The sequence below is a fragment of the Pogona vitticeps genome, chromosome 1 (genome assembly GCF_051106095.1).
Source record: "Pogona vitticeps strain Pit_001003342236 chromosome 1, PviZW2.1, whole genome shotgun sequence".
In the NCBI taxonomy this organism is placed as follows: Eukaryota; Metazoa; Chordata; class Lepidosauria; order Squamata; family Agamidae; genus Pogona; species Pogona vitticeps.
The window spans coordinates 77,317,662-77,329,904 of NC_135783.1; the positions used below are offsets into that span (position 1 = coordinate 77,317,662).

Consider the following 12,243-nt stretch of genomic DNA (forward strand, 5'->3'; position numbering starts at 1 on the left):
AGCCACATTCTCACACTGAAGTCTCACCACTTAGCCATGGCCAAGGCAGGTACTGGCGCTAGTGAGTTTACTTTTATTTTCTCATCTCCACCTACACTGACTCCATCGGGAGCAAATTTACTGAACCAGCTCCAGGTCTTATCTATGATAGTGCATGAATGTAGAGGGAACATGAAGACTTGAGATTTATTGTATTCACAACTTGCCTCTAAAACACAATCTTTCTGGCTTCATCACTGGTAGTACAGCTACACCAGTGAAGCTGTTTACAGTAGCTCTACTAGGGAGGTTTTCAGGGGTAGACGTTCTTCTCTATAGGTAAATGGAGAAAGCAATTGTCCCCATGAGAGACATACTGCTGTGACAAATCCTTAAATATCACCTGCACAAAAAAGGCTGGTCTGCCACGCACAAAGTTTGAACAGTGCATCTATATCAAACCTGACAACTAAAACAAGACAAACATATAAACCAAATTCATGTTGGTGTTTCTCTTAGGACAAGCCTCATCTCTTGGACAGTTAACCACATATAATACCGTATTTGCCGGTGTATAAGGCGACTGGGCGTATAGGACCACCCCCCAACATTCCGACTCAGAATGTAGAGTTTGTTATATACTTGCTGTATAAGACTATGCCCTCTTCCGCATGCGTGATTCTGCTTTGGCTGCATCATGGGGAGAGTTCCTTTTGGTTCCTTTTCGGAGAGAGCCAGGGTTTGCTGTTCCGACAGTCAGCTGTTCGGCGCTAGAGTCAGGCTGTTCCCAGGCTAGGAGCAGGGCTCTACTCGGTCTTACTACCAGGTAAGTGACTTTGCTGGGAGAAAGGGAGGGTTTGCTGGATATGCACCCGGCGTACAAGACGACCCTTCCACTTGGAGGCATGTTTTTCAGGGCCAAAAAGTCATCTTGTACGCCGGCAAATACGGTAACTACTATGTCTCACAAGCATTCCTTGATTTGAACAGTGGTTTCGTGGTACTCCAAACTGTACCTCTATGATCACTTGTTACAGGAAAACAGGGCTTGAAACATTACTTTTCAAATGGTAATCTACTGCTTATTGCCAAGTCCCACAGATCAGACTTGTTAAAACTGCTCTCTGTGCGTCTGTGTCTGTAACCAATGTCTTGTGCTGCTCATTATGTTGGTTGCTTCTCTATACATTTTTCAGGAAAGCAAAGTGGTGTGTTATTGTCCATGTGAACAGAATAAAAGTGCTGGAGGACTCCATCCACTCCATAGTTCACTTGGGGAAAAATGGTCTTGTGCAACTTAAACAACTGCTGGGAGACTACCTACAGTGGTGGCTAGGGCATTACATTCCTCAAAAGAGGGAAATGCTGTAAAATTATACTGAGCATATGGAAATACAGAAGGACATGCAAGGACTGGCACTATGAGAGAGGGAAGTACAAATGGGTATTAATTGCCCCTAAACTGGAAAAACATGCCTATCTTAAGATATGGGTGAATGATGATGATTCAAAAATACGAGGCACAGCCAACCCAAATTATAAAAAAACATTGACTGGTATCATAAAAGACGGAGGTCCCCAAACCCCGATCCAGTCCGTGGTCTGAGCTGGACCAGGCCACCAAGACAGACCTCCCGCCCCCCCACCCGCCCCCACTCACCCCCGCACAGCCTGTTTGCGCCTGTACGCATGCTGCAACATGCCCATGTGAGCACTGCGCTGCTGTTTGCGCATGTGCTCCAATACACCCAAACAAGTGCTGCACCACCGTTTGCACATATACATGAGCGAGCGAGCGAGCGAGCGAATGAACATGAGTGCATGGGGTGCCCCACCTTCCCCAGCCAGTTCACGCACCAAAAACGGTTGGGGACCACTGAAACAGATACAAATTTTAACCAAAAACCTAAGTATCTGTTAAATATCAATGTAGTATATATGCTGTTCCTAATATTGCTGTTTTTTTGAGCTTTCTGAAATCTGTAACTGCTTATAATACTGCCTGAAATTTATTGATATTGTTCCCAAAGCCCCAATAACTACGGGGACCAATGAAGTGTGTTTCTTCCAGAGGCGAGATGTTTCGATTGCCAGGTCTCTGTACTTCGTTAGTTTTTCCAATTCTTTAGCTTTAACTCTGGCATCCCCTGGAATTGCAATGTCAATGATTCAGATATTTCTTCATTCTGTTACTACTATGGCTGATTTGTTATGTTTAAGATTTCTATCTTAAATTTCTATTTGAAATCCGGAATTCCCGCAAGATATTGAGTTTTTTGCATTTACATTGTTTTGCATTTACATTGTTCCAGTAGCTTTGCAGTAGCCTGTCCTGGTCCCTCAACAGGGTGTGCTGAGCCCTGTAGCCCATTTGTCACCAGATGCCCAGGGGCTATAGCATCTGATGTGGTCCTTGTTGACCAAGGCAATGACCAATCTGGTATGGATTTCTGTTTATTTCCTCTCATCCTAATTGACGGTTCATGGATACAGTTGGTCTGGCTTGTCAGCTGAGACTTGTCTGGCTTGGGAGACCCTTCAGCATAGCTTTCAACCTCACTGAAGCACGCAAGCCCCTCCACCTCAACAAGACCTGTGCCCATGGAGGGTATTATTATTATTATTGTTATTATTGTTATTATTATTATTATTACTACTACTACTACTGCTACTGCTACTGCTGCTGCTACTACTGCTACTGCTACTGCTACTGCTACTGCTACTGCTACTGCTACTACTACTACTACTACTACTACTACTACAGTAGAATTTTCTCATTCTGAATGAACCAGCCAGTATCTGGCTAACTTCTATGGGACACAAAGTTATTATAAAAAAAAACACCTCTCTTCCCTAAAATAAAGCAAACTCACTCTCACCACTGTGTTCTGTGATAAAATATAACATTGTTATCTTTATTAGCCCCCGTTGTCGCCTTCACACTATAACAGTTACTTCCAGGTTCTGCATAAGAACATGCACAATTTGGCAAAAACAATTTTGAGAGCAATGCAGATTTATCAAAACAATGATTTTGAAACCCCACACAGCCAACCACTCAGCAGCTGAGCGGAGAGATTTGTCATTCCACCTCCTTACTGGTCGGCTGCATAGGGAGGTGGGGAAGCATCGGCTGGGCTGTTTCCCTAGTGGTGCGATGAGAATGATGCTGGTCATGCACACTGTGTGCAGTAAGTGGACCTGCGGTTCGAGAGGGGGAGATCCAGTTTTTCCAGGTACCTGTGGTGCTAATATTAATATCTGTATCCCGTGAGATACAAATATGAATATCCCATGTCTACATTCAACATAACAATAATTTTAATTTGAGAAATTAGATTTTTAAAAATTAAACTGCTCTAAAAACTATTTCTATATGAAATTGGTAGCAACTGACCTGATTTTGAATGCAAATTTTTTCTTGGTTCTTCAGGACCTTCAATTGGCTGATCAGCGAGGAATACTCGTGCTTGGTCTACAGCATTTAGGATGGCTTGTTCTTTATCCTTCAATTCACGCCTGAGTGCCTTTCCAAGAAAAACAGGGGAGTTGTTTATGAACCAGATTGCAGGCAGTATACAGCACATCAGTTTTCCATCTTCATTCTCATGACCAAATAAAACTTACTTTAAAAAAATCTAAATTTTGCTAAGTACACAGGTATTAATATTCTCTGGAAAAGACAATAATGCTGGGAAAGGTGTAAGGCAGCAGGGAAAAAGAAAACCAAAGATGAGATTGATTGACTCCCTAAAGGAAATCAAAGGTTTGTTCTTATAAGAGGTGAACAGGGTTGTGGAGGGCAGGGCATTTTGTCTTGGCTCACCTACACTGGCTTTCAGTTTGCTTCTGGGTCAAATTCAAGGTACTGGATGCAAACTTATAAAGCTCTTTATGGTTTAGGACGTTGCTACTGTCAGAGCGCCTCTTCCTCAGGTCATCTTCCCATTAAAGAGGTCTGGAAGGCATCAACCAGAAACAGGGCCTTTTCAGGAGTGGCTCCTCTGCTCTGGAACTGTCTTCCTGTGGAGGTGCAACTGGCCCCCACCCTCCTGAGCTTCCGCGAGCAAATTAAAACCTGGCTTTTTACCCAGGCCTTCCTGGGTAAATTTCGTAAAATTATGCTGGCCTGTTGTCGGCCATGTCCCAGATTGGTGGTTTTATTGGGGGGGGGATGGTTCTGTTTGTTTTCTTTTAGTATGTTTCATATGTTTTTAATATTTTAGCTGCATATTTTATAATATTTTGTAAACCGCCCAGAGTAGTGGCATGCTCACTAAATGGGCAGGGTATAAACCTAACTAAATACCGTATTTTTCGCTCCATAAGACGCACCTTTCCATAAGACGCACCAATTTTTTAGGAGAAGAAAACAGGAAAATATAAACTGTTTTCTTCGCTCCATAAGACGCACAGACTTTCCACCCCCCTGTTTTGTGGGAAAAAAGTGTGTCTTATGGTGCAAAAAATACGGTAAATAAAAATAGAGATATCTCATTCGTAGGGTTGCCATAAGTTGGACGCAACTTCTCGACATATAACAACAACACCACAGATACAAATGTGGAAGACCCAGGGTTAGGTCATCATGCAAAATTAGTTCATGTACTGTAAGAAAACATATTAACTCTTAAGAAAAAAATGACGATGTATCACATTATGTAATATTTAATTTAAAATCTCACTTCAATTTAAATATGCTGCAAGAGATCACATAAAACATGGAAGAGGGAAATGTTCTGGAAGGCATTACATTTGAAAAAAGAGAAGGAAATAATTATGCATGGAGTCAAAGTACAATGCTAAAGCATTTTTATTTTTGATCCTTTAAGAAATGATCTGTGCGAATTAAAGGAATGCCCTGTTAGTTATGGGCTATGTTTGTTGGGCATTGTTCTTTCTGCAGGCAAGAGGTGATGATTAATAGAACTCCCTGTGTCTCAGCATTACCACTGCGAATGAAAGGTGCTCAATATTAGCAGACCTGTTATGGCAGCTCTTTGCTGCCTAGAACCATGGTCTCTTACCCTACAGCAATCTTGAGGAACTTGTGGCCGTTCTGATATCATTGGATTCCAGATTCTACCAGCTGCAATCAACCTGGCCAACAGTCACAGATGGTGGGAAGTGAAGTCCAACGACAACAGAAGGGTCACAGTTTGCAAACTGACATAGACAGAATTGTAGTGTCAGCAAAAGAATCAAAACCTACTCTATTCTAGAAGGCCACCAGTCAAAATGGAGAAAGAGAATTAAATGTAGTGATTGAAAATCACTGAAGTCATAGGAACTGGATATCATCATAGTTCTTAATTCCTTCCCAGTGTTTCCTCAAGGAAGTGCACAGAGCAGAAGGATGAAAGAGATGGAAAGAACCATCATATTACTTTCGTGCCCAATTAGAGAGGGCCTTTTCTTTCTCCATGGATATTCTTTTAATAACATTCCATCAATATAGGATTTTGATTCCCTGTAGAAAGCTCAGGTTGACCTTTCTTCTCATGGCACAAATACTATCAATTTTCAAACATGGATTTTGCCTGACATCCAGAATTAAGGGCACAACCCTATTGATTTGCCACTGTTTCTTTTCAGAAAAGAATGTTATATAGCCATCTTTCACTGTATTATTAAAACCCTCTTCTTGTGAAAAATTACTTTCTAGGTTTTCAAAAGTCCCAAGATATCAATTCTGTAAGTGCTGTGGTATTTTTTTAAATTACATGTGTATTTAGGAGTTCCCATAGGTAAATTACTGTTTTTGAACACAGTTCTTTAAGTTCCTCTTCTTTTCAAATAAGACTTTTAGACCTTCATCTGTTCTTTACAGTTGGAAGGAAAACTATATACTACACAGCACAGGGGAAATTCTCTTGCTTAGTGTCATAGATTGTACTAGAGTAAGCCCATTCAATCAATCAAGATTTGGTGAGTCAACTCCTCCAAAATATCTATGAAGATTCTCAGTCGTCCTGGTGAGGTTATCTGGAAGTTGAGTCATGGCATGTCTTTCTTATTGGGCTGAAACATTTCGCTACTCATCCAAGCAGCTTCTTCAGTCTGAGGAGAGTAGGTAGGAGACCCCTGATATATCCTCCACATTGGTTTCACTTTTCCCTGGTCTGAATAGGCTACTTAGATGAACAAAGGACTGAGGGTGAGTGAAACTCCCACTTCTGAGGTCCTTCTCCACCTATTGTCATGGGTCGTTAACAGTTGTTAACAATGATCTTTCTGGTGGGTGTGGTCCTGATCTTTCTGAGGACTGATAAAAAGGCCAGCATGATCAATATGAGACAGATTGTATCTAAGGCCTCTACCTGTCTGCTATTTATCATGCTGCCCTTTCATCTGTTCCCAGAAAGATCAGGACCACTGTTAAATCCAGTTGCCATGACTCAACGTTTAGAGAACTCCCCTAAAAGTTCCTTGTATTTAAATAGGCCTACTGTAGCTGTGACTTACTATATCAAAGTATGTTGCAACTAGAGTAGGTCTATTTGAATCAATGGAACTCATGAAGGAGTTGATTCACCAAATCTCCATTGACTCAACAGGCCTACTTTAGTGCCATTTACTATACTAAGCCAGTGTCTATGAATCAAGTCATACTCTGAGCAGGAAAACTTTCTCTTTAGTATGCATGGAAATGCATTTGATTAAGCATTCTCAAACACTTCACAGTTTTATCATTTTATAGGTTAGTACTTGATTGAAAATCAGTACTATGAAAGTTAGATAAAAGTAAGGCACAAAAATGCAAGAGCATGACAAGGCCTGTAATATTAATTTTCATTATTTCATTAAAAAATGATACCACACTTCAAAAACACATTTCATGGTTCTGTTTTGAGTTGGACAGAATGCAATCCTTATTTCCCAGGAGGTCAAATTCTAAGGATTATTTCACAGAACTTTAGAAGCAGGGACCTAATGCATATTTATTTAAATTCTGTAGCTGAACACATTTAGATACATAGCCTCAGTTCCTATTCAGTAGTTTTTCATGGCCTCAGATCACTTTCAATAGTGTTAGACCCAAGAAGAGGATATGAGGAGAGTGTCCAGCAGGTATATCTAGCTGGTGATGGCATTTCAAATGGAGAAAGAAGATTTTGCCAGGCTTGGTTTTTCTTACCACTAGATAAGAAGGTCATTAATGATAACTATATACCACCAAGTCAATTCTGACTTATTGTGACCCTCCCCAGGTTTTCTAGGGAAAAAGTTTTCCCAAGCGGTCTCACTTCTTCTGCTAGCACCCTAAAACCATACAACTCATCCAGGACTACACAAGTTGCATGTCAGGCATGTAACTCCATCAGTAACATATGCCATGGGTGATCTCAAGTGGCCCCTCTCAGGTGCCACAGTGGGAATTCAAACCTCTGGTGTCCAGCTCCATTGTTATGTGCGCCAATGTATATCAGTAGCCCTGAAAGTACTGTTTAAGGCGAACACAGGCCGAAAACCACCAGAAGGTGCATCACAAGGTCAAACATATGTTCAATATATATTTGCGATATAACATGCAGTGAGCTGTTATAGAAGCACATCTCATCTAGGATTGATCTAAGTGTACTTGCATAAAGGGGTGCTCTGTAGAATAGAAGATCTCCATGCCAAATGCTTTTGAAACTGAGCAGCACTTAGGAAACTGCAACATGGCAGAGTTTTCTGCATACATAAAAATACAAAATCCTACTGGGCATGTCTAAGTCTTTCTCTAAATCTCTGCTGTAATAATTATGTCTGATTAAGCAGCTAGATGAACGGCAGGAGTCAGTGTGTAAGGTAAAAGGCATCCTTCTTATTATGTTAAAACACTACTTAAGTTGCATCAAATTACTTAACCGTCCTCTGCCCTATAAGCATGTGGTACAAACTAAATCATCAAAGACAAGAGTTGCAACTACTTCTCCACAGATGTCTACCATCTACTTTGATCTGTTCTGCTCTCTCATTAAACCCTGAAAAATATAACTAGTTATTTCAACAGTGGAATTTAATATCTTTATCACTGCACTAAGTATAACCATGCCTATATGTGAAATCTTTGTGGGATATATTTATGGCAATGTGCAATATATATTTCATAATACTGTGTGAAAGCAAACATCTCTGGAAAATGAGCCCTGACAAAATCCACTTTAGGACTGGAGTTATGCTCTATTTACAACGGATGTAAATAAATGTGATCTAACACATTTACTCCTTTAAGTCAGAGATCACCTTGCAGGAGGGTTTTTTTTTTTTTTGGTTTTTTTTTTTTGCTTTCTGTAATTCTTAACGACCTATTGAATAGCTACATACATGTAACTTCTAGCCCCCCCTAACCCCCCCAAAAAACACCAATATCAAAAACACCATCTTAGCTTCAGAAGTACCAGCTCAGTTGTAGCCTTATCAAACTTCTCCCCAGGCTTCTGTCTGAAAGGCATATCTGTTAGAAATTTATGACAGATGAAGGCAAAGCCATTTTCAATTAGAAAACATGGGGCTTTCTTAAAACAGAACACAATCTAAATCAGTTTTATTAGGTTCCAGCAATATTGAATTACCCTGTCATTATACTGAGCCAGGTGTTGGAGAAACTTATTTCTTTTATAGGTTTAGATGTAAATAGAAAGCCTTGCAGGGTGCAACAACTGAGGGAAAGCATTTCAGGTGACTTAGAAGAAATCAAGAAGCTTGGTTGCAAAATAAATCCTGTATTTTATTGAAGGAAACGTTATCTGGTAATACAAATTGTTCTATCAACTTGTGCAGATGAAACCTTTTTTTAATGAGGCTGACCTGCAGAATCCTCTTGCAACTACACCAATTCTAGCATTTGGTCCACTCCTAAAATTACTGAGGTAAGAGCTCAGGTATGAGGCAGAAAGGGAAACAAAATGCATAAACACAAGTATAGAAGTACTGGAACACTTCCCATTTCTAGCTACAATATCTATTTACATTGATTCATAAGTGAGTCCTGCTTTTAAAAACAATGTCAAGTTAGTTTGCAAAAAAAACCCCAGTAAAACACATTTCTGGGCACAAATCAAATTGCTGGTTCTAACCCATAAAGCCCTAAATGACTTGGATGCAAGCTATCTCAAGGAACGCGTCTCCCTGGCTCAGGTGTTAAGATAATCAGGAGAAGCCCATCTTCACAGGTGTGTTTAGTAGTGATGTGGGAAAGGGTTAGCTCTCTTCCTGCTTCCAGACTTTGGAACTCCGTCCCACAGGAGGCCAGGCTGGCCCCAATATTGCTATCCTTCCACAAGCAGGTGAATACCTTTCTCTTCAAGCAAGCTTTCCCTCAGTGACTGGCTGCCTGAGTAGGGTTTTTTCCTGGATGATTGTGCCTTAGTGCTTTGAATGTGTTTTTGGTGTTGCTTTTGTGTACTTTTAAATGTGGTATTTGTTTGATCCTTTGTAGTACTTGTATATGTGTTATTTTTTTTTTTTGCTTTAAAGGGTCTTCTAATAATGTAAGTAGCCTTGGGTCATTTTTCAAGAGAAAGGCAGTTGAGCTGGCACTGAGCAACATAGGGCCTGGAAAAATCACCATGCGTCACATGTGCTACAGGTCACACCAGCTGCAAACTTTGTTGGGGAATGATGAAAACTGTTACACTCGCTGGTGGCATTTTGCTATCTGCCCAGATATCAAAACATATGGCTCCACCAACTGCCCTGGACTTATATTTTACTTATTTAGTTGTGATTTACCTGGATTTTTGTGCCCATTTACTTGAACCCCCCTCACACCCATTTCCATATTAGTTGGCCAAGAAGATTCCTCCCCCAATCCTGATACATCACAAAGTGACTTCCCCCTGACCTCACAAGGAACTGTTCCTTGCTTTAAATTTTCACCCCAAGTAATGGGGTGAAGCTGGTGTGATGGCAGGAACCAGTTCACTGCAGAATTCCTGGAAATTATAAAGATAGGATTAACCTTCCCCCCAAAAATGGTAAATGGAACTTGCTATATGTGTTACAGGCAAAATAATACTTTTAAACATTACTGAAGGAATAGAATTCAGTCTCATGGAGCATGTTATTCTATCCAGAATAATTAAATGAATGCAAATCTTAAGAGATGTGATTGGGATAGACTCCTTCAGAAGAAAATAACTTGATTAAAGAAGATTTCCAACTAGTTGTACTTTATGCAGATACAGTGGGGTCTTGACTTAAGAACGGCTCGAGTTAAGAACATTTTGACTTAAGAACCACTCTCATAGGAAAATATTGACTTGACTTACATACTTAGATTTGAGTTAAGAACTGAAAAAAAAACCATGTGGGAGGCAGGGAAAGTGCAAAATTTGAACTTTCAGTTAACTGTTGGCCAGTGAAAAGGGTGCCTGTCTGCTTCCTCACTCCTGCCAGCGTTTAGAGAGTGGATTGGGAGACCGTCTTCAGACTGCCTGGTACTGTACTGCCTGGACTGTATTTTCCCTGCCTTCCCTGAACCTTTCTTGACCTAAGAAAAAAAGAAACACACTATCCCCCCCCCAGTGGTTGAAGGAGGAATAGCAGCTTCCCATTAATTTCTATGGACGGAAAAGAGCAGATACGGAACAAATGGTTCTCAATGCATTCCTATGGGAAATGCAGATTTGACCTGAGAACTTTTTGACTTGAGAACCGCCTTCCAATACGGATTAAGTTCTCAAGTCAAGACCCCATTGTATGATTCAGCCATGGCCTGGAATGAGTGAAGGTAAGGTAAAGGTAAAGGCTCCCCTTGACATTTAGTCCAGTCATGTCTGACTCTAGGGCACAGTGCTCATCCCTGTTTCCAATGAGTGAAAGCACTGCTTAATTGAGGAGACTCTGTAAAAGCCTGGAGCATCATCATATTCATTAAGTCTGTCAGTATCATTTTAGTATCAGTATCATTTGTATCAATATCTGTATCATTGTGGGTCACATTTTCAGACCTTTGGTGTTCAAAAACAGTTCATGGAGAGATTTTTGCTGTATATCACTAAACATTCTGATATTTTATTAGAATGAAGACTTCTCATTAGTGGAACTCCGAGAAGCCGCCCAGAGTGGTCGGAAGATCAGATGGGCGGGGTATAAATCCAATCAATCAATCAATCAATCAATCAATCAATCAATCAATCAATCAATCAATCAATCAATCAATCAATCAATCAATCAATAAGTAGACAAGGGTGTGGTGGTGATTTTATCTTTCTCATTCTTCCTTCCCTGTGAAGCCCCTGGAAATCTGGTCTGGAGGGGTGGGGCCTCTAAAACAGTACAGGAAGTAGCACTGGGACTTTCACAGGAAATACAGAAATGATGGAAATCATCTTCACCCCTGCCTCCAGTGAAACCTCCACTAGATTAAAAAAAATTATGCTCCTAGAATGGCAGACGTGAATCCTACCCATAATCTTTGGGGGGTTTTAAGACCTAAAATGTTGGATTTATTTCTCCTTTACAGTAAAATAGCCTCAAGCATCCAAAAGACATCCAACCTCCAATGATTATGAAAGGGTTGTACCACTGTATATATAAGACTGAACTCCAAAACTGCATATAAGTGTCACCTGCACTCCCACCGTATATATCAATGGGGAAGCCAAACATACTCACTTGAGCATTATCATGAAGGGAACACAAAAGGGCAAAAACAATCCTATTACATTTTTCAAAGATGTTTTGTCCCAGATTTTTTTTAAAAAAGTATGTTTCCTTGTGCATCTGGAATGCGTAACTTGCAGGCCTCAACATATATTTGTCACGATGGCGAGTCTCTCTCAGGCCCCTTGTGATGCAGTAGTTAAACCGCAGTAAAGACTCCACTCACAACCTGAGTTAGATCCCAGGCTCCGGTATCTGGCCCAAGGTTAAGTCAGCCTTCCATCCTTCTGAAGTCAGTAAATTAAATAGCCAGTTCATGGGGTCGGGGGGATGTGTAGCCTGCATAACTACATTGTAAACTGTCCAGAGAGAGCTTTAAGCACTATGGGGTGGCATATAAGCAGCACACTTTCTCAACTTACTGGTCTGCAGAGCCACCTATTTAATCCTAATAAGTTCATTGTTCTAATAGGTGTGTATACCTCACATCTCTTATAACAAAATTCAAGCTTAAACTGAAGAAAATAGGAAAAACCACTGGGCCACTCAGGTATAATCTAAACCAAATCCTTTATGAATACGCAGTGGAAGAACAGATTTAAGGAACTAGATTTGGTGGACAGAGTGCCTGAAGAAGTATGGATGAAAGCTCATAACATTGTACAGGAG

At 40.5% G+C, this 12,243-nt stretch overlaps 1 protein-coding gene across 9 annotated transcripts in view; it reads right to left on the minus strand.

Annotated features, from left to right (window-relative positions):
* UTRN (utrophin) overlaps positions 1–12,243 on the minus strand; it is a 431,410-nt gene that overhangs the window by 119,199 nt on the left and 299,968 nt on the right. For all 9 annotated transcript variants that reach the window (XM_078383278.1, XM_072995753.2, XM_078383279.1 and 6 more), the window contains one exon: positions 3,377–3,506. In XM_078383278.1, coding sequence (XP_078239404.1) covers positions 3,377–3,506 — 130 coding nt within the window. The remainder of the gene's footprint in view (positions 1–3,376; positions 3,507–12,243) is intronic.